Source organism: Dromiciops gliroides, chromosome 2, assembly GCF_019393635.1.
Source record: "Dromiciops gliroides isolate mDroGli1 chromosome 2, mDroGli1.pri, whole genome shotgun sequence".
Lineage (NCBI taxonomy): Eukaryota > Metazoa > Chordata > Mammalia > Microbiotheria > Microbiotheriidae > Dromiciops > Dromiciops gliroides.
In genome coordinates, this window is record NC_057862.1 from 292,061,670 (window position 1) to 292,088,058 (window position 26,389).

At 38.8% G+C, this 26,389-nt stretch overlaps 1 protein-coding gene across 7 annotated transcripts in view; it reads right to left on the reverse strand.

Moving 5' to 3' along the window:
* TRAF3 (TNF receptor associated factor 3) overlaps window positions 1-26,389 on the reverse strand; it is a 171,647-nt gene that overhangs the window by 27,988 nt on the left and 117,270 nt on the right. For all 7 annotated transcript variants that reach the window (XM_043983792.1, XM_043983790.1, XM_043983791.1 and 4 more), the window contains 3 exons: window positions 13,628-13,886; window positions 7,467-7,518; window positions 2,174-2,278 (listed from right to left, as the gene is read on the reverse strand). In XM_043983792.1, coding sequence (XP_043839727.1) covers window positions 2,174-2,278; window positions 7,467-7,518; window positions 13,628-13,869 — 399 coding nt within the window. In that variant the 5' untranslated portion in view covers window positions 13,870-13,886. The remainder of the gene's footprint in view (window positions 1-2,173; window positions 2,279-7,466; window positions 7,519-13,627; window positions 13,887-26,389) is intronic.

The window sequence follows — 26,389 nt, forward strand, 5'->3', positions numbered from 1 at the left end:
TTTTGGTGAAGCAATTGGGATTAAGTGACTTGCCCAGGGTCACACAGCTGGTAGGTATTTAAGTGTCTGAGGCCAGATTTGAACTCAGGTCCTCCTGACTCCAGGACTGGTGCTCTATCCACTGTGCCACCTAGCTGCTCCTACAACATACATTTCTGGACATGACCAATGTGAGAATTTGTTTTTGCTAAGCTATATATATTGGTTGTAAGGATTTTTTTTTTTCTATTTTTTGGTATTTTTCAATACAGATTGGTGGAGGCAATGGGAAAGAGAAAGAACATATGCTTTAAAGAAAAAAAAAAAAAACAAATCTGGGGGAAGGGTGGAGAGAAGCTAAACTATGCCCATATAATTTATACATCAAATAAGCTCCTTTAGGGGCAGTGTAGGGTGATAGCAAAGACACTGTTCTCAGAGTTAGGAGACCCAGGTTGGGGTTCTAAATTCACTCTTATGTAACCTGGAAGTCACTTCACTTCATTTAACTTTCCTGTAAAACTGGGAAAAGCCATACTATTGCCCTACAGGGCAGGGCCGCAACAAGGAAAGCGCTCTGTAAGCTGCCAGTCACCATTTAAATGTGAGCCATTACTGTGTCACTGTAGTGGGAGTACAGAGTGTCACTGATTTAAGGCAGTGGATGACTCAAACTGGTTTACAATTCAGGCCCTAATGCCATGGGGAACAACACTTCAAATGAAAGCCACCTGACTGTTTCATATTTTGGTTTCGGTTTTGAAACATCAGTATAGACGTGATTTTATCTAAGTTGATGACAACAATTCCCAATCTGATGGGTATCCCTGGCCCCCTCTAGAGGATGGTCATACCTACAGGTAGCCAGCACCTTGTGAAGATAGTCAAGATCATTACTGACTGGTTTTTCACCACTGAATTGGCTGGGGCTTGGGAGGTGGTGTTCTTTTGCACTGGTCTATAAAGGTGAGATGATAGACCTGCTCAGTCATTTTTCATCATTTGTGCTTTTCTTCCAGAGTGACACCTCGGGTAGGGTGGCCGATTAATAGTTAATGGTGCCTGTGAGGCAGAAGTACTTGGTGAATTATGTGTTTGTCTAAATGGATTAAGGAGAGTTTTTAGATCTTAAATTCCTGGACACCACCTCCCATTCTGAGGACAATTAGAGACCAGAGCCCTGATAGCCGACTTTCTCAGCTAGAGATGGCAGCAATTTGGGCTACAATAGCATTACTGAAGAAGCACATGGCTTAAGTAGATAAGTGAGTGCCCACTCAGCTTAAGGAACAGTATTTCTGAACTCCAGCCTTCGATGTAGAGGAAGTAGGATTTTAATTTCCTAAACAGCCTAATCTTACAATACATCCTTTTAGCCAGAGAAAAGAAATTCTTGTTCAGTACCAGCCTTGGGTGTTGCCTTTAAGGGTAACTCCAAGTTTGAGAATTCAGGCATCAGACCTTTTGGAGTAGGTGAAGGAGGTGGGAGATTTCCTAAGCAGCATGGTTTGTGGAAAAAGAAGAGGATCACCCACACGGACCCTGCATCTGGAGCACCGGCAACAGAACTAAGGCCATTCATGGGGAGAGGGGGAGGTGATCAGGACCTTGCCATCCTTCCCACTATTATTATGAGTGGTTCAGATAGTGCAGGTCCAACAGGAATATGGTTCGCTAGCTCCAAAGATTGTCTGTCTTCTGGAGGAATCTATACGAAAGAAAGTATTACCAATCTGGGAAAAATTATGCAGGACCCTGTGAGAAAGCTAGGGATTCACTAGATTGTTGGAATATTTTCTCACACAGTATACTAATAATGCTTCATATTTTTTTTCTATATATGCTGACAGACTCCAATGAGGCCTATACACCTACTGCATTTTCTGTGGGGATGAAATAAAAGTTGTCCTATACACAAGATCCATTTGTTACCTTGAGTGTTTATGTAGGCATTACCTTTTTACCCACATATGTGAAAACCTGAGCATAAGCTATATTAGCAATTTTCCAGAGTAAATGAACCCAAGAGAAAATAGGACCCTCTTAGATCAGCCCCTGTGTGAACCCAGAATTTTGGTAGCTGAGTCATATTGACATTCCAGACAATTTAGGCTGTTCAAACTTGAAAACTATGTCAATGTTAAGGAATTCAATTTCTTAATATGAACGTTAATAATAGTGGTTCAATGCTCACCAGCAAATGTCCCAGGGTTAATTGTTCTGTGCATCCTTTGCTTTCATTCCTACAATATATTTGAAGAGCCAGAATTTCTCTCTTACAGCAATTATCCTTAAATACCTGAAATTGAAAGGCACTTATTTCAGAGGGTTAACATCACTTGAAGAAAACATCAAATATCAACTAAAGCAAAATGCTTTTAATAAAATTACAAAACCAACTTTGAAGTGGACAACAGAGAGAGTTAAGAATCATCTGGTTTTTTGTGTAAAGTGAAGGAACTATTCTTGCTATGAAACACAATTAAAATAATCTAATCTTAACAAAATTTATTAGATAGGATGAAAAGAAAACTGGTCATAGGTAGTAGCAAGCTATTTAAGATATCAACATGATTGACTTTTCAGAGGGCATTACATAGCTAAATGACATAAATATAATATGTACACACTGCCGAACTTTTTCAAATATATAGTCAAACAAATAACCAAATTTTCTGTAAAAAAAGAACTAATAATGTATGTAGAGATCGATTTCACTGTAAAAACAAAACAAAACAAAAAAACAGAACAGAATCTTGTATGCCAGAATTTCAGAATTGGAAAGGTTCATTCAGTTTAATACCCTACTCAATGAATGAATTTCCTTTACTAAGTGGCAAGCTGCTGCTTAAATGCATTCCATAATCTGACAAAGTAATCAGTTTTATTGTTGGATGTCTCTAAACATATAAAAATTCTTCCTTACATTGAGCTGCTTTACTAAAAAACTTGTGAATTTAGTTATAGCATGTTTCCCAGAAATAAAAGCCTAACAGTTCACATTAATCTATTGGGTGGGTTGTTGGTGTGGTAGAACAAATTCCATATTACAAAGGTAAATAAAAGTAACAAGAAAACTGAAAATGGACCAACAATGATGATAACAAGAACAATTTAATGGAAAGAACATTGGTCTTGAAGTCAGAACATGAGTAGGAGTACCAGGTCCAACACTTAATAGTTTTATCTCTCATCATTTAATCTCTCTGAGTCTCAGATTCCTTATCAATGAAATAGAAATAATGCTTATATTACCTTCCCATTTGAGGGTAATTATGAGGCCAGCACTTTGTAAATATGAAAATGTAATTATTATTTTTATTGTTATCTTGTGGCACTAAGGTTAAATTGTTTATAATAATTCATTTCTTTCCAAAATGGCTCATGATCATAAATGTTTAAAAATACTACAAAGACTAAGTTTAATCTGATAACAAAATGGAGTTTTCTTTTAGAAAATAAAATCAAATCTATCTTTCTTTTGTTTTTACCTTAGTTAACATTCTTTATCACTTAATAAACTGTGAAGTTGGTTCAATTCAACAAACATTTACTGAGTATTTATTATGGTTAAGGCCCTGCTATTCACTGGGACATAGCCTTGTTTTCCAATGACATCATCTGTAACATTTTTGTTACAAAGAGTTTCAATTAAATGTCTACTAAAGAAGATCCTGTGATATTTGAAAAATACATGTGAAAATTTAATTTCCTTTTCAACTTCACTGGGAAAGAAATGGAATAAATTACTGTCAATTACTAAAAATTAAAAAAAAATTCAGAACCTGATGAAGTTCTTTTGCAAATAGGGCTTAAAAATCTCATGAACTTAAGGTACTAAAATCATCACAGCAGACACTTCAAAAGTATAAAGAAAATAATTTCAATTTTATCATATTCTCTAAGTCTCGAGTCATATCCATGCTTTTTGTTGAAAAAAAAAAAAGAGCTTACTACAAAGGCAGCATAGCATAGTGGATAAAAGTCTAGACTTGGGAGACAGGAAGAAATGGGTTATAACCCAGCCTCTGTCAATTACTAACTATACTTATGGACAAGGCACCATACCTCTGACTTTCAGTTTCATCAAGGAGCTAAATAGCACTGGGACCATCCACCATAATGGGCTTTTGTAAGGAGCAAACTTTAAAATGTTACAGAAAAGTCAGTCATTCTGCTTATTATGAAAATTGTTAGAAAAAACTGAATTTTGGAGCTGGAAGGGACTTTAGATATTATGTACCGAGTTCTAACTCCTTCACTTTATAGACAAGGATAATGAGAGACTGAGAAATGTGGTGTTTAGGCCACTCAGTCTTTGGTCCACAACTGAATGAGCACAGATTTGGGGAGGAGTCATAGCCAGCATATCACTAACATAAAAAAAGATGCCCTCTCAAGTACATGAGGCCAAAAGGGTCAAACTGCTGAAGTGTCACGTTCCCTGCCCCAGCTCAACTCCCCCTTCCTTCATGCTGTCTTCTTCACCTGTTCCCCCGAACTTTGGACATTTTTGCTCTCAAAATCAGTTCAACACTTCCTGCCTGGTCTCTGGGATTAGCTGCTTTAATCTCAATCTCTCTCTCCCCTCTCCCCCTTTCTCCCACCCCTCTCTCTCTCCCCATCCTTCTTCCCTTCTCCTTCTTTCTTTTTTTCTTACAAAATTTAATATCTTTCTAGTGGTGTGAGCTCAGGAGTAAGTTACAATGTGTCTATATTTCCATATGTAGACATTTTACAGTATGAAGCCAGGTTAAATCAAATCTTGTATGTCAACACCTCTAAGTAATAGAATAGCTTTATGATCAATAAATGGTTTTTTCTTACCATAGCTGAATAAACTCAGTTTATGAATTTGAGAAGAGGCTATGTAGCATAGTGGATAGAAGGTTGGCCTTCTCATAGTAGCCATATGAGCATAAGCAAGTTGCTTTACCTTTCGGCGTCAGCAGAAAACTTTCTAAGATTGCCAGTCACAAGGAGTTGCCTTTCTTTATCAGTGGAGGGAATTTCCATGCTGGACATTCCCTACAAGGATGAAATCACTGGTCTGGACAAACATCAAAATTCCTCAGCTATACTATCATGGTGCTGCTTTATGAAACAGCACCATCCATCAACAATGAAAGTTCAAGGCTAGTCAGAGACACTGCCATGTTTATGGTACTTCTTCTATTGGATGCTAGTAAAGGGCTCTTTAGACAACAGTATCTGCCCCCTTTTCTACCTCTCTACCATGGTCACCACAGAACTGAAAGAAGTCCAAGGGGCAGCTAGGTGGCGCAGTGGATAGAGCACTGGCCCTGGAGTCAGGAGTACCTGAGTTCAAATCCGGCCTCAGACACTTAACCCTTACTAGCTGTGTGACCCTGGGCAAGTCACTTAACCCCAATTGCCTCACTAAAAAAAAAAAAAAAAAAGTCCACACAGGATGCAGAGCCATTAACTTTTTCTCATTGTTTCTTGGCTTTCGATAGCCAAAGCCTACTGGTTACTAGCTTCTCCACTCCCTCCCTCTTCTGCATAGCAGGTGGGGACATAATGCTATGTGGTAGAGACAGAGCCACATGTAAGGACTTAGAGCTGCTAGAAGGACCCTTGAAACCATTTAGTTAAACCCCTTTAATTTTACAGATGGAGAAACTGAGGACAAGAAGAAAACTATCTGTCCAAAGTTAGACAGTTAATAAATAGCAGAAACATGATTTCAGACTGAGTTTCTGACTTCAAAGGCAGGAGGGGGCCCTTTTGAGTATGTCACACTAATGTTCTGCCACCCAGGCTCATAGGATCTCTTCCACTTGCTGCTTCATAGTAATTTTTTTTTCTGATTTATAATTCATCAATTAAATTAATAGTCAACTATTAACAAAGCCAATTTATCCATGCCAATGAAGAGCAAGAATAACACTTCTGATAAATGAAACACAGATCATTCACGTAAATTAAAAAAAAACAAACCCAGTCAATTATTTCAAAACTTCTTTCACCAAAACTCATTAAGAAAATATTACTAAGGAGCAAAGTTGAATGAATGGATTTTACCTTTATTTTCTCTTTTCTAAACCCACCAATTACCAACAAATGCAAGGTATTTGAAAAGCCTACATACATTAGAGCTTCAAAAGTCATCCAAAGTTCTACTTTAGAAATTAGATCTTTTTGCTCTCAGAATTAGTTCATGAATTATCCTGAGATAGTATTAGAATGCATAAAAATGACAATGCTTACATTACACATATTCATTTGGGTTTGCTTTTCTGGCAGGTGAGTTTGTTTTTTAAGTTTTAAAAACTTCATATACAGAACATTCCTTTTCTCACCACTTCCCCCGATACCCCTCTAGCCCTGAGTATAATTAAACTATTTTTTTTATGACAACATTCTAAAGGTTTCATAAATCTTTATTCCAAATGTTAAAAATTGCAAGTATTTACTGACATATTTTGAATTATATAATGAACTATTTCAAATTTAGTATATCATTAGAATTATCAAAGCAGAAGCTAAATTTGTTTGGTTGGTTTTGGTTTTGGTTTTGGTAGGACAATGACGGTTAAGTGACTTGCCCAGGGTCACACAGTGTGTCAAGAGTCTGAGGCCGCATTTGAACTCAGGTCCTCCTGAATCCAGGGCCAGTTCTCTATACACTGCGTCACCTAGCTGCCCTGAATGGTTGTTTTAAGAGTGTTAAATGGGTATTCCTGCATGAAAGGAAAGGTAGAACTTGCTTAACTCTCAGCTCACTTCTAACTATAAAATAGGTTGGACCCTCCTAGATAAGTCACTTAATCTTTCAGTGCCCCTATAGTCTAAAACTATAAATTGTAGAGAAAATGGTAGGGAAAATTCCTCACAAAGCACTCTCTACATTGACCCATAACAAAAAAAAAAAAAAGAAAAAGAAAAAAGTCCCTAGCACCTAGGATAGTGTCTTGTACATAGTGGGTATTTAATAAAAACTCATTTAGTTTTTCATTTAACAAGCATTTATTAATTATCTATTATGTACCAGATAGAACAGTTGGCTCTGAGGATTAAAATCAAACAATCCCTGCCCTAAAGGAGCTTAAATTATACTATGGTGGAAAGAATGTCAGTCATGAGGTCAAAAAATGTGGTTTTGAGACCCGGCTCTGTTGCTTATTAGATAAAGGACTACAGACAAATTACTGAAGTTTCCATTTTGAAAATGAGGTAGTTTGGTTATATTACCCTTTAAGCCCTAACATTCTGTGAAATTTCATCTATACCTAATGATTCGATTTGGGATTTGAATGGGAGGGGTGTTGATTTAAGTTAATAAATAAGATTAACCAAACTTTTGTGATAAAATTAAAATGTAAGATGACATTAAATATATAATTATGTTATTTTCTTTTAATCTTTTAAAATTTAAAATTTCTTTTCACTCAGAGGCTATTTAAAAATTACAATCAAATTATAAAAACATTTTCACAAAGTAATTGAGAAGAACTTTGAAATACCTTATCTTTAACGATGTTTTCTTGACATGCTGTACATTTTGGGCTTGGAGCACTGGGGAAAAAACACACAGATTAATGACATAGCACAACAAACCAATTTTTAAAGTTTGAACTTCTACTTATTTTTTTTAAATTATAAAAATATCTTGGAACACAGCAACCTTTAAATTAATGCCACTTAATGAAAACCACTACGCTTAATTTTAATTGTCCATTTTGTCTTGCTGCTACCACAAGCCTCATTTCAGTCCAGTGTGAGATGAATTTGGCATAAAATGAGATACCATGCAGAGGAGAAGCTACTGTAGAAAAAAAAAGTCAATTAAAAAAGTTTTCAAGCTTTTACAATAAAAAATCCATTTCAGCTCCCATGTACTTTTTTGTGGGTCCCTTTTCAACACTGATCAAAGTAAATTTATTTGCAGAAATCAGAAGTAAACACCTGTGGAAGGAAATTTAGGTAACCAAATACCAGCATCATTCTTTCTTGTTATGGTCTTTAAATGATCTTTACTTAAAATTTAAAAAATTGTATCAGATGACTCTTTTATTTTACTTATATATTCAAAAAAATCCAATGCGACCCACATTCTAGAAATAATATCTTACTGTCTCCCGACTGAGTTTACTAATGCACAAGTTCTTATCACATTACTTCCGGGCTCAAAAAGCTTTAATGACTCTAAAATGCCTATGGAATAAAATTTTAAAACACAGCCTGGTATTAAGGCTGTAAGGTGGTGGCAGGCTTCATCTCCCACTTTGTGCTGTAGATAAATTAGAATGCTCTGTGTCCATCCTTTCCTATCTTGACTATGCCCATTTCGTTCCCTAAGTCTGAAATGCAGTTCTTCAATATAATTTCTACCTGCTGAAATCCCATCCATCCTTGAAGGGTCTGCTCCAATGCTCCCTTCTTCATAACATTTTCCCCAACTCTCCCATTCAGAAATTCTAGCCTCTTCTCTCCAAACTCTCAAAGCATTTTGTCTGTATTTATCTTATAGCTTGTCACATTTTATTTTGTCTTATCTGGTGTACAATTATCTCTCTATTGGATTAGTTATAAATTCCTTGAGGAGAGAAAGATCAAGTCTTAGTGATCTTAGGATCCTCCTCAAAGCCTGGCACAATGACTTTCACAATGTAGGCTCTGAATGAATATTTGTTGAATTGAATATGAAAACTTAGCATCACTTCTATCAAAACAGGGATGCTCTTTATTTGGGGGGCAGTTTCTTTATCCACAAAAGGAAAATGTGGACTAGTTGATCTCTAAAGTGTCTGCTCATTCTGAAAGCCCGCGTTCCTGTGGTCTCTTGCCCACAAACAAGAGACAAAAAAAGGGCCATGAGAGTTAGTGGGAGAAAGACTAGAGAGAAAACACAGCCACGTATCTATTTTCCCTTCTGAGTTTGTCTCTTTTATTTAACTAGTTGGGCTCTCACTTCCTGGCTATGTCTACACCATGATACTTCTTCTCAAGTCACATTAATCATACTTCTCCCACCCCCACAAGGACCTCGAACACTCACTACCTTTTGGAAGCCAGACTCTGATAGGTGAGCTTTCACCTTTTCTTGCCCAGAACCACGTTCTATAATACATCCCAGTCATCTTTAAGCTATTCTACTGTGTGAGTAGCCATCTAACGATATAAGTTTCTCTTTATGTATTGTCTTCCACCACAGGACAGGACCTGGTATGTAGTAAGTGCTTTCTTTGTTTTACTATCATCTATTGATCTATTTTACTGAATATTCACTCAGTAAACATTGTATTTCCTGATATCACACCATGCCACACTCTTTATCACCACCCTTACCCAGTTATTTATAAGGTTCAAAGCCCATCAGCCTAATATATACTTCTAAAGAGGAAGTAGATTCAGTAGATATATTAGACCCTAATGATTTCCAAGTGATCTTTTAAAAAAATCTTCATGCCAAGATATCCTTCTTCTTTTCCTGAAGAGTTTCTCCCTCCACAGAAGTCCTATTACAGTACCTAAACATGGCAATGGGGGTACTCCTGTGTTCTTGAGAGCCGTACTAACAGAACACAAGCTCTAGTAACTTGCCTAAAACTGGAAAGGCTAGGTAGCCTAGAAATAAACTGAATCAAGCATCAACATGGTAAAGTACTACAGAATGTATGTCCAGTATGTTGACCACTAGGTATTGAATTCTTTGGCTCTGGTGACTCATTAAACAAACAAACAAACAAAAATTTAAATGTTCCTCAGTACTGGGTTATATCCTTCTTCTTCCATAATGACAGTGATATAGTTATGAAAAAGGAGACAGAGGGTGCTAGGAATCACATGCAGGTTTTAGACCATCTAGAAATATTATTTTAACTCTACATATGAGATGCTTGTCGAAAAAAGAATGAGTAATATACCACTGGAAGAACAGCATATTAATATTGACATTTATATTATGGGAAGCTGGAGCTAAATGGAAAGACAGTTTGTGGATTGTCTTTGGAGAGGAAAACAAAGGAGCCAGTAGAATTAGTTTCAGCATGTACTGAAAAGTAATGAGAAACATCAAATCATTGTTTCAAAGAATTATAATATCATAAATGTAGAGATAGTGGGGATCCCTGAGGCCACTGAATACAACCGTTTCATTTTATAGCTATGGAAAACTTAAGCAGAGAGACTTTAAGTGACTTGCCCAGTGGTATACAGATAGTGACCGAGATGGGATTTGAATCTAGGTTTTCCTGATTCCACAGAGTGCCCTATCCACTATACCATTTTGCCTCTTATAGGATATTTAGTGATCTTGAATTGCATTACTCATAATGAATGAACATAAGGAAAAAGAACAGCAGCTCACATACCAATACCTGTTAAGGAGGACATTAGAAAGGACGTTAAAAAGTGTTGGATAAGGGGCAGATAGGTGGTGCAGTGGATAGAGCACTGGCCCTGGATTCAGAAGAACCGGAGTTCAAATCCAGCCTCAGACACTTAACACTTACTAACTGTGTGACCCTGGGCAAGTCACTTAACCCCAACTGCCCCCCCAAAAGCATCTGATTCAATACAATTAAATATGATCTTAAAGGTACTACTCCAACAAAGGGGCTTCCATGATTCTGATAAGCTCACACAAGACTCCTTGACAACATGAAAGATAATTGTGTTCAACAACCCTCTGATAATTAAATGAAGCCTAAGATAAGGAGACAGATGCATATTCACCAAAGGCATTCCCTTTTGTTTTGGGAAATGTACCAAGTCTAAGTGGAAGATGGGTTTTGGTTTTTTTTATACATGCTGAGGTCCTCCAAATGCTCCTATATGCAAATGGCATCGCGGTCAATCACATCAGACCCAACGACACAACCACAGAGCTTCCTAAATGAGAGTCATAGCTATTTAAGAACTTGATAGAACAATGCATACGAGAAAAAGCAAGTGGATAAAAAGTGCCTATAACTAACACTATGATCTATGGTTGGATGACCAATACAGAGATCTTGGGCAATCGCTGAAGATGGATATGAACTGGGCCCAGCATTGAATAGGATAAAGAGAAAGAGAACAGGCTGGATCGAATGTGGAAAATAACGTGGTACTTTCAAGGATACCAAGATGCTCTCTGAAACAAAACATGATTATTCTTTAAGTGGTTCTACATTTCTACAAATCATGTAATACCACAAAATTTTAGAAGTATCAAAATTTCAGGTAATCTAAAAGGCAGTGGAGAGAGATATGATTCGTTAACTAGCACATAGTACCAGTGATATCCTTTACACCACCTTTTATCATGCAGGAGATGCATCATCAGAAAAAGAGTAGGGGTACTCAAGGAGCAAGAGTGAGAGACAATAAACATGTTGCCTACATAATATTAAAAGAGCTAAGGCAAGGCCTCCAGCATGTTTATAGATGGAGGATTTATGGGAAGAAATAAATAAGAGTTGTGCAGGATGAGAAGGCATTCAATCTGGACCATGGGAAGGAATTCTCATATCAATTAGATACACATAAGTATTCAAAGAATGACAGATTGCTATTGACAAGAATAAATAATGTGATTTTCTTTGCTACATGGACATACTCTGGTTCTTTTATTCACAGAAAATTAAAATATAAATCTGACTGACATATTTAGAAGATAAATCCTCCCTCCCCCACACCTTTCATCCCCATCCTCACATAACAAAATTGAAAATAGAGATAGGTAGCTGTTTCACATTTGTATTTGTCCTCCACAGACTTCATAGATTTCTCCTTTTGGCCTACTTTTTCTGAGACTTAGCTGTCTTGGCCACACCTACTCCAGACATCCACAAAAACAGATTAGCAAGCTAGAGAAAGATGCATGCTGGCTTCAGGTAGAGATCTTCCAGCAATCTCCTCTTCATTCTCTTAGAAGTTTTATCCTGACCTTGGGGCCTGAAGGAAGGCCTGACAAGTTCATGAGAACTCATCTTGCCCTGTGGTTACACAGATGACACAAGGAAAGGCAAAGTGGCCCTGGCTCCTTGGAGCAGTGCCGGCATAGCTGTTAGCTCTCGGGCTGATCTAGAATTTCTGAAATCCATTCTCGTGCTACAGACTATATATGATTTAAAAGGTTTTTTAAAAATCTTCTCTCCTTTCCTTTCCCTTGAGAGGGTTTAAGTCTGATATTTTCCCTGGACCAAGGGAGACTTAATTCCTTTTCTTAAATGGTTTGTCCTTCTGTTTTTAAATATTTACTTTTTTCTCTTAAGCCACTATATGTGATAAAAGCTGCTCAACCTCTGTGATTTTGTGTTCTTTATTATTCAAATGCAGAGCAGCAATTAGGGAACCCCTGGGAAAGGAGAAAAATGGTGGTGTTTTGCCAGAATGTAATCTCTGGCTAGAAACTTCAGCTAAGTAAGAAAGAGTTAGTGATTCATTTTTGCCACTTCCCAGGACAGAGAGATTACTTTTACCTAGATTTCTAAGGCAAATGAGTCAGAAGCATAACTATGGCTAACTAAACAGGTGTTAGCACACATGGAGGAGCCTAGTTTTTAAAGGAAAGCCTTTCTTCAGAAGGGGAAGGGCTAAGAGAATGGCTAGAAAGACACACCCAAAAGAGCAAGAGTAGCCTAGGCCACAAAACGGAAGGCAAACAAGAGTGACTGCCAGCCCTGTGGGTATGTAGCACCACCTACCCAGCAAAGAGACGAGGTCGATGTATAGCTTATCAAATGCTAGTAATAGCTATGATTAGCATGTGTATATATAAATGTATATATACACATATAAATGGGTAAAATATATATGTACTATAGCTACATACATATTTGATATATGTGTGTGTGTGTATATACACATATATGTAATATAGCTATAGCTGTAATAGCTATAAAAAGAGCCAAAGACTTTTTTTGGGAGGCGGAGCAATGGGGGTTAAGTGACTTGCCCAGGGTCACACAGCTAGTAAGTGTGTCAAGTGTCTGAGGCTGCATTTGAACTCACATCCTCCTGAATCCAGGGCTGGTGCTTTATCCACTGCGCCACCTAGCTGTCCCCCAAAGACCTTTTACAAAGATAAAAATGACGTCTCAAGAATAAGTGATTACTTTGTAAATTCATTTGTGTCATCACACACATTACATTCTCAGAAAAAATAAGGCTGATATCCAGTTCATATTTTAAAAGCTAACCTCATAAATAGGCTGGTTACTCTCATCAATGACATATCACTGATTGCATTCATCAATGATATATCACAGATGAAAAGAAAGATATCAATTAAAGATTTTTCCTTTTCTGTTAAAAAAAAAAAAAAAGGACAACTCCGTCTCATCTTCAATCATGAAGATAGTTGTCCTCCACATTTTAATTAGTTTTTCCTAAAGAATTCCAGGAGCAGGCTCTGAGAATTTGATAACATAGATTGTGTGTGTGTGTGTGTGTGTGTGTGTGTGTGTGTGAGTGAGAGAGAGAGAAAGAGAGAGAGAGGTATTTCATAGAAAACATTCTGATTTTTTAAAAAAAAAAAAAGAAAAAATGGGTATTGGGGGTAGGTGTGAGTGTGTGTGTGTGTGTGTGTGTGTGTAAAAGTTGAAATGGAAAAAATCATGTGTGTAAGGGTTAAACTGAGAAATTCTCAAAAACAGATAGTCCATGAGTACTTTTGTTGACAGTCAGAAATACATACCTCAACAAGACATGCATGCAGGTTTCACAGAATCGGTGACCACATTCTGTCTGCTTTGGGTTACATAAAATGAGGTGGCACTTTTCACACTTATATTTGTCTTCTACAGGCTTCACAAATTTTTCCTTATATCCCCCTTGTTCTGGGACATAAATCGATACTCCGGCACTGCGATCAGGATTGGCCTTTTGTTGTACAGTTTGTAATGGAGCAGGAGGGTCCATCTTTTTACTGGAATCCATTTTAGAAGAGAAAAAATCTGCAGAAGAAAAAGAAAATTATACAATAAGTATTAACATGAGTATCAGAAAGAGGGATTCCCTAGCATGCATGACACTGAAATCCATTTCACAGATGCAGAAACCAAATAGTAGATAGAGTGTTACTTGTCGTGCCAGTAAGCTTAAGAGGCAGTATTTGAATCCAGATCTCTCTAGACTCACCGCCCATCAATCTTTTCTACTATACAATGTTATTAATCAGTGCAAAAGCAGTGGAGCTAAAGCTAGAAGACCTAGATCTGAGTTCTAATTCCTCCACTTTTCATATATGTAACACTAGTTAAAGTTAAGAAGTTGAGACCTCAGTTCCTCAGCTGAAAACTGAGGATCTAGTTAAATTTTAATTATTTAATTATTAAATACCTATTGTGTGCAATACTTCTAGTAGAAGTAATGGATGTATAAAAAAATAACTAGAATATAATTGAACACATAAGAATATAGAATAGAGCTTAGAGTTCTAAGTGGCAGCTAGGTGGCACAGTGGATAGAGTGCTGGGCCTGGAGTCAGGAGGACCAGAGTTTAAATCCACCCTCAGACACTCAGTAGCTGTAGGACCCTGGAAAAGTCACAACTCTGCCTCAGTTTCTTCATCTGCAAAATGATCTGGAGAAGAAAATCGCAAACCACTCCAGTATCTTTCCTAAGAAAACCCCAAATGGGGTCACAGACAGTTGGACATGACTGAAACTCAACAACAGAGGGGTTTTTTTCTTTTGTTTTGGTTTTCTGGAGTGAGGCAATTGGGGTTAAATGACTTGCCCAGGGTCACACAGCTAGTAAGTGTTAAGTGTCTGAGGCTGAATTTGAACTCAGGTCCTCCTGACTCCAGGGCTGGTGCTCTATCCACTGCGCCACCTAGATGCCCAACAGAGTTATAAGGAACCTTGGAGATCATCTAGTTCAGTTAATTCATTTGACAGAGGATGAAACTGAGGCTCCAATTAAGTGGCCTGACCAAGTCATATAGAGAGTAGCCTAGAGGTCATTTGGAACCAGGTCCTTTGATTGTAAACTCAGCACTCTTCCCATTATAGCACATATGGGAAGGTCAAACAGAAAGAGAAGATTTTTAATACAAAAGAGAGATCACAAATATAAGAGGGCAGAGGGACATCCAGATAGCAGCTTGTTTCAAAAAGACTTGGAGGTTTTCAAGGACTGCAAGCTCAGTATGAATGTCACAGGGTAATACTGCAGCCAAAATAGATAAAGCAATTTTATGCTGCATTAAGAGAGGAATAATGTCCTGAACTAGGGAGGGCACTGTTCTTCTATAACCTTATATGAATTATCAGTTCAGTCTTGGACTCTACTATTTTAGGAAGTACATTCTGCAGGTGAAGGGCCTTGAAATCATGTCATACAAAGAGTGGATGAAGGAACCAGAAATGTTTAGCCAGGCAAAGAAAAGACTAAGTGAAGTCACATTAATTATTTACTAGTACTTGAAAAGCTATTGCCTAGAAGAAGGATTAGATTTCTTTAGCTTGACCTCAGAGGGCAGAAGTAGGAATAACTGGAAGAAGATGCAAAGAGGCAAATTTAGGCTTGATATAGAGACAGATTTCCTAACCATCAAAACCATTCAAAACTGGAGCGGGCTGCCTGGAGAAGGTAGAGATTCTCCCTACTCTGGATGTCTTCAAGCAAAGGATGTAGTGGAGAAGACTTTCAACCAGATCTAGGTTAGATAACATTACATAGTCTTTGAGGTCTTTTCTGATTTTCTGACACTTGGGGACATCAAGGAAGCTTTAAAGAAGGGCCATACCTGGGGGCAGCTAGGTGGTGCGGTGGATAGAGCACCAGCCCCAGAGTGAGGAGGACCCGAGTTCAAATCCGGCCTCAGACACTTGACAATTACTAGCTCTGTGACCCTGGGCAAGGCACTTAAACCCCATTACCTTGCTGCCAAAAAAAAAAAAAAAAAAAAAAGGAAAAGAAGGGCCATCCCGAGGAACACCACCAGTGTTGTCTTGAAGGAAGTGAGGGACATAATAGAGGTTTGGAAGTCCATTCCAGGTATGGGAGGTGGGATAAACAAATGTAGAACCAGAAGAGGGCAACAAGATTAGAGAATAGTCCAGTATGAGAATGTGATGGGGAAGAGCATGAAATTAGACTGGAAAGGAAGGTTAGAGTCAGATTGTGGAGGACTTTGAATGCCAAGCTACAGAGTTTGGATTTTACTTGGTAAACAATAAGGAACTATGAGAGCCTTTTGAGCAGAAGAGTAATGAAACTTAACCTGTGCATTATGAAGACTCTTTGTACAGTGGACAGATGGGAGGGAGAATCACTTAATCAATAAGCACTTCTTAAGTTCTGACTGTGGGCCAGGCACTATGCTAGAGATATAAAGACACAAAACAGTCCTTGCTCTCAAGTAGTTCAACACCTTATCAAGGGACATAACCTGCACATATAAAAGTATATACAATATATGCACAAAATAAATAAGGTTGTCTGCAGCCAGCTCGCAAAGACCTTTAAATGACAAACTGAGGGATTTGATCCTGGAGGTGATAGAGAACCCTAGGAGTCTACTGAGCAAGAGAGTAAGGTAGTTAGATGTGTGCTTTAGGAGTATCATTTTTGGTAACTGTGTGGAAAATAGATTAGAAAAAGGAGAGACAGGGACATTAATTAGGAATCTATTGTAACAGTGTAGACAAGAGGTAATGAAGGACTGAATGATGGTGGTAATTATATGAGTAGAGAGAAGGGGATGGATGTGAAATATGTTATGTGGTAGAATCAGCAACTGTTTAGATATATGGGGGAAGGGAGAGGAAAGGAGAGGAGAGAAGAGGAGAGGAGGGAGGGGAGGGAGAGAGACACAGAAAGAGAGACAGAGATGAGAAGAGAGACAGATGAGTTAAAGATGACTTCAATGTCAAGACTTGAGGTGACTGGAAAGTTGGTGGTGTCTTTGGCAGAAATAGTAGAGAAGTTAAAAAGAAAGGTAGGTTAAGGGGTAAGAGAATTAAATTCTGTTTGGACTATGTCAAGTTTGAGATACCTATACAACATCCAGGTTGAAATGTCTATTAAGAGTTGGTGGTGGGGGGCAGCTAGGTGGCGCAGTGGATAGAGCACCGGCCCTGGAGTCAGGAGTACCTGAGTTCAAATTCAGCCTCAGACACTTGACACTTACTAGCTGTGTGACCCTGGGCAAGTCACTTAACCCTCACTGCCCTGACCCCCCCCCAAAAAAAAATGGAGTTGGTGGTACGAGATTAGAATTCAGAAAAGGAACTAGGACTGGATGTATATTTGGGAACCATCCACACAGAGATGATAACTGAACTCATGTGAGACTTCAGAAGTAGAACAGAAGGATACAATTAGGATGCATGATATGGATGATTAATGAAAGGAGATTGAGAAGGAACAGTTAAGCAGATAGGAGCATGAAGAAAAAGAAGTTTCTCAAAAATATGGATAAGACAGAGTATTCAGAAGAAGAGGGTGATAAATAGTATCAGTAGCTATAAAGAGGTCAATAAGGATGAAGATTGAGAAAAGACCACCAGATTTGGAAATTAAGAGCTCAATGATAATTGGGGGAAGGTGGAGAATAGTTTGAGTAACAAGGTCAGAAACAAGCTTGCGAAAGATTGAGTGGTGATAGGATAAGTGAAGCAACAAAACGATCTGGAGAAGAAAATAGCAAACCACTCCAGTATCTTTGCTAAGAAAACCCCAAATGGGGTCACAGACAGTTGGACATGACTGAAACTCAACAACAGAGGGAAGAAGAGAGTAGGAAGCTTTTTCCAGGATTTTGATTAAGAAAAGGAGAGATAGAGAATGACAACTTAAGGGAACTGTAAGGTCAAATAAAGTTTTTTTAAAAGATGTTGAGATCTGGACATTTTTGTAGTTAGTAGGGAAGAAGCCAGTAGAATGAAAAAGATTAAAGGTTAGAGAGGATGGTTGTGGGGGGGTAACCTGGTGAAAGAGAAAGGAGGGCACATGATCAAGAGGGCAAGGAGAAAGGCCACTTCATCAGCCACTGGAATAAAGGAGAGAATGAAGGGATCATAAAGGGGTTTTGAAATGTAGAAAAGATAGAGCTCATAGTACATGGCCTCTAAATTCTCAGTGAAGTATAAAACGAGGCACCTTATTGAGAGGGTTGGAGGAGAGATTGTGTGTGAAGCTTGAGGATATAATAAAAAGTTTCAAACAGATGCTGTAGAGAATGTGACAGAGAATTAATAAAGAAGGAGGCCCCAGTTAATATTATATAATATAAATGCATGGTGGACCTAGCCCAAGAATAAACAGGTGCATGATTTTCTTAGTTCAGCACCATACAAGTATGAAGTAGGTAGTGGGAGTTATCCAGGGCTGTGGTTGTTCAAGCCCATGTATGGTGAGAGGACAAAGAGGCAAGGAGTTTGAGAGCAGCAAAGCGAGAGTGAGCTCCCAAACTCATGACACGATTGCTCCAAAAAACATCCAAATAACACCATAGGACAATGCCTGGAGCAGCAAAACTCACAGAAGAATGTGCTGAAATCATCTTCTAACCAAGAACAGCTTGGAAGGTCAGAAGGAGGGAGCTGCTGTGCTGATACAGGAGTCGGGCCCAATCCCACAGTCACCCTGACACAGATCCAGTCCCAGGAAGGCCCCTCCAGAGAAGGAGACCCCCACAGTCTCTGAATCAGCTGAAGCGCCATTGTCATCTAGAACTAATCTCACAGTCTGATGAGTGGGCTGAGGCCCTGGGCAGGGGGGAGACTACAGGGGTCTATGCTGGTGCTAAGGCAGAACTTGGATTTAACACCCCTGCTGAGAACCAGGAGGTAGGCTCGAGTAGCAGTGGCCCAGGTGGGGGAGGGGTATAGGCTCTTCGGAGCTAACAACCACAACAGGGGCCAGTGAAGAACCTGATTCTCCTTAAGACATACCACCTGGGACTTCTTAAGCTTGGGATACTGAAGCCTGGAAACAGTGCCCCACTTTAAGGAGCTAAAAGTCTAGTAAAAGAAAGGCAAGATGAGCAGACAGAGAAAGGTGAGGACCATAGAAAGTTTCTTCAGTAACAAGGAAGGAAGATGTCAATGTCAGGGCCCCTGTATCTAAGGCTTCCAAGAAAAACATGAATTAGTCTCAGGCCATAGAGGTGCTCAAAAAGGACTTTGAAGATAAAGTTAGAGAGGTAGAGGAAAAAATGGAAAGAGAAATGAGGGTGATGCAAGAAAGACATGAGAAAAAAGTCAACAGCTTGAAAAGTCAAATTGGCCAAATGGAAAAGGAGGTACAAAAGCTCTCTGATTAAAATAACTGCCTAAGAATGAGGATTGAACAAATGGAAGCCAGTGACTTTATGAGAAACCAAGGCACAATAAAGCAAATCCAAATGAATAAAAAAATAGAGGGCAATGTGAAATATCTTCTGGGGAAAACTGCTGACCTGGAAAATAGGTCCAGGAGAGATCCTTTGAAAATTATTGGTCTACCTGAAAACCATGATCAAGGAAAGAGCTTAGACACCATCTTCCAAGATATTCTCAGGGAAAATTGCCCTGAAATTCTAGAAGAAGAAGCTAAAATAGAAATTAAAAGAATCCACCGATCACCTCCAGAAAGAGATCCCCAAAAGAAAACTCCTAGGAATATTATAGCCAAATTCCAGAGCTCTCAGGTCAAGGAGAAAATATTGCAAGCTGCCAAAAAGAAAGAATTCAAGTACTGTGGAGCCCCAGTCAGGATAGCACAAGATCTAGCAGCTTCCACATTAAAGGACCAGAGGGCATGGAATATGATATTCCAAAGGGCAAAGGAAATGGGATTACAACCAAGAATCACCTACCCAGCAAAACTCAGCATAATCTTTCAGTGGAAAAAATGGGACTTTAATGAAAAAGAAGACTTTCAGATATTTGTGATGAAAAGACCTGAACTGAATGGCAAATTTGACTTTCAAATACAAGACCCTAAAGAACCATAAAAAATTGGAGCTGAGAGCAGCAAGATGATACAATTGATGGGGAACTGGATCTGGAGTCAGAAAGACTTCAGTTCAAAATCAGCAGTTGTGAGACTATGGGCAAGTCATTTCATTTCCTCAACCATAAAATGGAAAAAAATAATAATACCTGCCCTCCTTCTCCTAGGTTTTTGTGAGGATCAAATGAGATAATATTTGTAAAGTACTAGCACACAGTAGGTGCTTGTTTCCTTCCAATTTTCCTCTTCTTCCTTCTCCCTCACAATTTCTTCCTCCTTTTAAAGAGGCTATGAACATGAGAGGAGGGAAGAGTCAGAGGTTACCCTTTGTCATGGGGGAAATGGGTGGTGTGGGGGTCCTTAGGTACTCCTCTTTAAAGAATTACACCTTCTCGAACACAAATCCAATTAGAATAAAATAATCTTTTATTTAAGCAATAGAGAAAGGACACCAAGAAAGGAGTCAAAGACTTCTCTCAAGGGGAGATGGTTCGGAGACATGATTCTCTGAGATACCTATCTCCTTGAACAGGAGAAAGGCAAAAGCTTTCATAAATGGTAGATGGCGTGACCATATGACTGTGGAAAGTTCCCTTTGGGGGTGGGGGAATGAGAGGTGGTGGTCTAGACTTCTGGAGTTATCTCTGTGCCCTGAAGCCTAATGGGCTCCCTTACTTCTCAAGGCATGTCCATCCTTCAGTTTAGTTGGCCAGTTTAAACTTCAATAGTCCCAAATTCCTTGATATGTCCCAACCCCATAACACCTTTCATCTGGTGTTTACATCTTCCTTCAGTCTGCTCTCAGGAGAGCCTTTGGAGAAAGAGGATCAAGTTTTCTGAGATCTACCCTGAGGACTGAGGCCTCAAAGCAGTGTTCCCCATCCTCTCCTCCTCTAGCCCTCACTAAGAATGGTGATGAAAGAAAGATCCATGTCCTATTTCAGCAAGAGGTCATCCTCACACCAAATCACTAGGGTAGAAATAGGTAGGTGTGAGTACTTGAGGAAAAATCAACATGCATGTTGCAGGCCCCTATAATGGTGGAGAGGAAAACTATGAAACAGGTACTGAACTCCTTGAAAAAGAAGGAAGAATGACTTGGAGGGGAGAAGGATGAGTAGAAAACAGCCACCACGATCTGGATTGGGTGAAATATTTGGATATAGTGAATCTCAGAGCAGAGGTTGCTGAACAACACCAACAGAGAAAGGATCTGTAAATGGAAGCAAGGAGCATGCCAACTTTTCCTCCATTGAGAGGCATAAAAATGTGCAACCAGTACTAAAAAGGATGGCCAGATAAATATTTTCCTTTGAGGGGTGTCAGGTCTTCCTAAATGCCAGAAGATAGAGGAACCATGGGAAGGGACTAGAGGCATGAAGGTAAGTTGAAAGTTCTTTATAATCGTCCAGGTAAAACTATAATAACTGCAGTGGGATTAAAAAAGTGAAGAAATACTGTGGAAAGACTCAAACAAGGGTTGTGAACTGATTAACTGTATAAGATTAAGAAGAGTTAAAGATGACTCATTTCTAGCTTTAATGACTTGTAGGAGGGTGGTACAATCATTAGTCAGCCAGTCAATAAACATTTATTAAACACCTACTAAGTGCCAAGCACTGTGTTAAGTGCAGAAGATTAAAAAAAAAAAAGCAAAAGAGTCTCTGCCCTGGAGGAGAACTCCTGAATCTAATGGAAGGACACAATGAGAAAAAAAAAATTTGTACAATATACAGGAAAAACAGGCAATAACTAAAGTGAGATTTCAGTTAGGAATTAAAAGAAATAAGGAAAGTAAGGAGGCAGAGATGAGGAAGGAGAGAATTCCAGGCATGGGGGAAAGCCAGAGAAAATGCCTGAAGTTGAGAGATGCTGTATCTTGTTAATTAAGAGAAATAGTGTAGTTAAAAGGATAAACAGCTTTTTTTTTTTTTTTTGTGCGGGGCAATGGGGGTTAAGTGACTTGCCCAGGGTCACACAGCTAGTAAGTGTCAAGTGTCTGAGGCCGCATTTGAACTCAGGTCCTCCTGAGTCCAAGGCCAGTGCTTTATCCACTGCGCCACCTAGTGGCCCAATGAGCAGCTTTTTAAAGGAAGATGAGTTCAGTTTGAGAGATGATGATATAGGCAGAAAAGCTATGAGGAACTAGAACAGAAATGAAGGAGAAAGTTCTTTCTTCCTCCCTCTTTTCCTTGACTTTATTCTTGCTGTCCCACCAAGAGAATTGTACTTTTGAAAGTGATCAACCTCTTCCAAAATAAGACATATCATCTAATACATGGCTACCTAAACAATGGGATTATGTGCTGGATTATGGACTGCCAATTCATTTTAATGTCCACAAGGGATTATGAAGAAATAATACAGAACACCATGAGAAGAAATAACTTTTGATTAGTCAGGCAAGTGTAGAGAAGCAATGGCATGAATAGCTTAACACAACTTACATAGAAATCATATATCAGATTTCTCTTTTAAAATCGATATTTCTCTTAAACTAATGTTAAAATCAATTTGCCATCTCATAAACCACAGTAAGTGGTCCCTCATAGAACTTTTGGTACAACACTGATGAAAGTTACCCAAGATGAGCAGGCAGGGATGACTTGCAATTTGTACTGTTGAAGATAATGCTGAAATTGATGAGATCACACATCAAATATTTAAGTAAGCAGATGCTATACTGTCAGGATTGCAAGGATGCGGGGAAAAGATTTGTTAATGTGAATAATAAAAAATGGTCTAGATGCATATCACATACTATAAGAGGAGGTAAAACTATGTGTGTACACACACACACACACACACACACACACACACACACACACACACCACTGCTAGAGATGAAATGGTGGCTAACGTCTCTAGCAGGGGAGAACTAAAATTCATTAATTAGAAGCTTTATTTGTACTTAATTAGCTTAAGACAGACCTTAGGTCATTAAGAAAAAAAACTTGACCCTATGTCCCTGCTTAAAAATTAAAGATGTGAAATTCACACACTGTAGAAATTCAGAAACTGTTTAATTATCAACATGTTGATTGGCACTAATGACCAATGAAGGTAGAAAAATTTATTATAATCAAATAATTAGAGTTGACAAAATACATAAATAGCTTTGCATGAATAAATGTGTAAATTGTTCATTCCTACTGCAAGCTAAGTGGATCAGAGTCTGTTGGGATTTGAGAGGTCCCCTAGTCTAATCTCCAAGGAACCCCACAAAGAAATCATTTTTGCAATGTGCCTGAAAAAAAAATCAATCAATCCACATTTATTTAGAAGCTACTATATGCCAGGCATATATCCAAGAGAGAATGGAGATTTGAGAGTAAGTGATAATGAGAATGAGAAGAGATCAATAAATAAATGCATCGAAACTGAAATAGGAACTTATCTTGGAGACAATGTATAATAAATAAGGGTAAGTTTTTTGGGGGTAGGACACTAACAACCGTGAAGAATCAGGAAAGGATTCATGTAGTAGGTGTCACTTGGATAGAAAGGAAATAAAGGGTTTTAAAGTGATGGAAGTAAGGAATGCATTTCAGGCATGGGAAACAGCAAGTGCAAAGTTGCAGGAATAGAAAATACTTGTAAGGTACAACAAGAAGACTAATTTAGCTGTATTGTGGTGTATAAGAAGGAGAATAACGTATAAAGCTAGAAAGGTAGGTTGGAATAAGACTGTGAGACGTTTTAAAAGCTAAAAAGAGAAGCTTCTATTTGGCACTACATGTAATAGGAAGCCACTGGTTTACTGAGTATAGCAGTCATATATAGTCCTATCTGCTTTTTAGGAAAATCACTTCGGTAGCTGTGTGGAGGACAGATGGGAGAAAGGAGAGACTTGTGATCAGGAGAACAATTGGAAAGCTATTGTAAGCAAAGTGACAAGGGCCTGAACTAAGGGGGTAGTTATGTGAGCATTGAAAAGTGAATAGATGTGGGACTTAATGTGGTGGTAGAAACTCCTTTCCTAAAGAGTTCAGTCCCTGGCTCATAGTATTTTTCTCTATCCCAACTCCTACTCTTATACTAGACAACTTCAACACACACACACACACACACACACACACACACACACACACACACACACACACACACACACACACACACACTGATGTTCTCTCAAACACCCTCAGCTCCTGATTTCCTCATTCTTCTTAATTCCCAATAACTACTTTTATGTTCTACTTCCACTAGAATTACACCCTAGACCTTGCCATCACTCACAAGTGTTCAACTTCAACAATCTATAGGTCAAAAATCTTTTCATCACAGATCATAACCTCCTATCATTCCATCTCTCCCCATCCATCATCCCTCTTAAGCTTATTCTTTGCCCTCACCAGGACCTCCAAACCTTATATCCTTAAGTACTCTTCCGTTCCCAACGCCAACTTCATAGTTCAATTCTATATTGTCTTCTACTCTCAAATTCCTTGCTCCGTCATATCAATGCTCATACTTTGCCATACCCCAATCATGGACTACTTTCACCATCTCTATCCTCTACTCCTACTCATACTGCTGAATAAAGCTGAGAGAAATCATGCAACTGAACCAAATGGGTCCCCTTCAAAATTATGGTATCTAATATCAACTGGACCCCCATTATAGCTAAACAATCATTATATTCCTCACCAACTGTATCTCCATTGTATTTTCTGTAGAGGCTCTTTCTTACCTTTTTTTTTTTTTTTTTTGAGGCAATTGGGGTTAAGTGACTTACCCAGGGTCACATAGCTAGTAAGTGTCAAGTATCCATATTTGAACTCAGGTCCTCCTGAATCCAGGGCTGGTGCTCTATCCACTGCTCCACCTAGCGGCCCCTATAGAGGCTCTCTCAAAATCTTCTCTTCTCCTATTTACTTTTTTCCCTGCTCCTTCTTGGGGGAGGGCACACCTCATACTCTGCTGAGAAAATTGAAACTATTTGCCATCAACCCTCAGTTTTAGTCCAGTGCCTTATGGAGAGGTGTCCCTTCTCTTCATATGACCAACGTATATACACATACACCCTTGATCCCATTCCAGCAATGGACACAGTAGCTGGCACAGAGTAGGAACTTAATAAATATTGATGGATTAATCTCTTCTCATTCTATCACTTCCTGTCAAATTTCCATTCTCTCCTTATCTACTTGATTCCTCCTCTGCCTCCCATAAACACTCCCACTCCCTCAAGATGACTCTCCTCCATTTAACAGCCAAATTCCCTGAAAAAGCTGTTTGTTCTTATTGTCTCCATTTCTCTCCTCTCACTTACTTCTTCTTCTTCTTTTTTTTTTTTTTTAAAGTGAGGCAATTGGGGTTAAGTGACTTGCCCAGGGTCACACAGCTAGTAAGTGTTAAGTGTCTGAGGCCGGATGTGAACTCAGGTACTCCTGACTCCAGGGCCAGTGCTCTATCCACTGCGCCACCTAGCTGCCCCCTCTCACTTACTTCTGAACCCTTTACAAGATTATTTCCAGCCTCATCACTCGGTTGAAACACTGCTTTCTCCAAAGTTACTAATGATCTCTTCTAGTTAGCTTTCTATTTAGCAACTGATTCTTAATTGCCAAATCTGATGGCTTTCTATTAACCCTCATCTGTCTCGGTTTCCCTTGCATTTGACACTGCTGACCATCTTCTTGCCTATACAATAGTTCCTATTTAATGAAATTTTCATGACACTGCCCTCTCCTATATAGCTTTTTTTCTCAGTCTCCTCTGCTGGTTCATCATCTATATCAAGCCCCTTAACTATGGTTATCTTCCCAGGCTCTGTCCTAGACCCTATTCTCCTCTCTCTGTGTATATTATATCACCTCGTGACCTCATCAGTTCCCATGAGCTTAATTATACAGATGACTCCCAAATCCCTATATCTTGCTCTAATCTCTGCCCTAAGCTCTAATATCATGCCTCAAATTCCCTGTTGGATATTTTGAAGTGATGCCCTATAGGCATTCTCAAGTTAAAAACGTCCAAAACGGGGGCAGCTAGGTGGCGCAGTGGATAAAGCACCGGCCCTGGATTCAGGAGGACCTGAGTTCAAATTCGGCATCAGACACTTGACACTTACTAGCTGTGTGACTCTGGGCAAGTCACTTAACCCTCATTGCTCTGCCCCCCCCAAATCAAATCAATAAAAAAACAAACAAATAAATAAATAAAAATGTCCAAAACAGAACTCATTATCTTTCCCTGCAAACTCACCCCTCTTCAGAACTTCTGTTTCTGTTTTAAGACACCCCCATTCTTTTAGTCACCCAGGTTCACAATCACAGCATCTTTCCTGAAAGGCAGCTAGGTGGTGTAGCAAATAGAGGGCTGGACCTAGAGTCAGGAAGACCTGAATTTGAATCCTACCACAGATATTTACTAACTGTCTGACCCTGGACAAGTGACCTAACCTAAGTCTCAGTTTCCTTAATAGAAAACTATTAGCAACAATTGGGACAGTAATAGAAATGACAGGGTTGATGTGAGGATAAAATGATATAGTATATAAAAAGTGCTTTG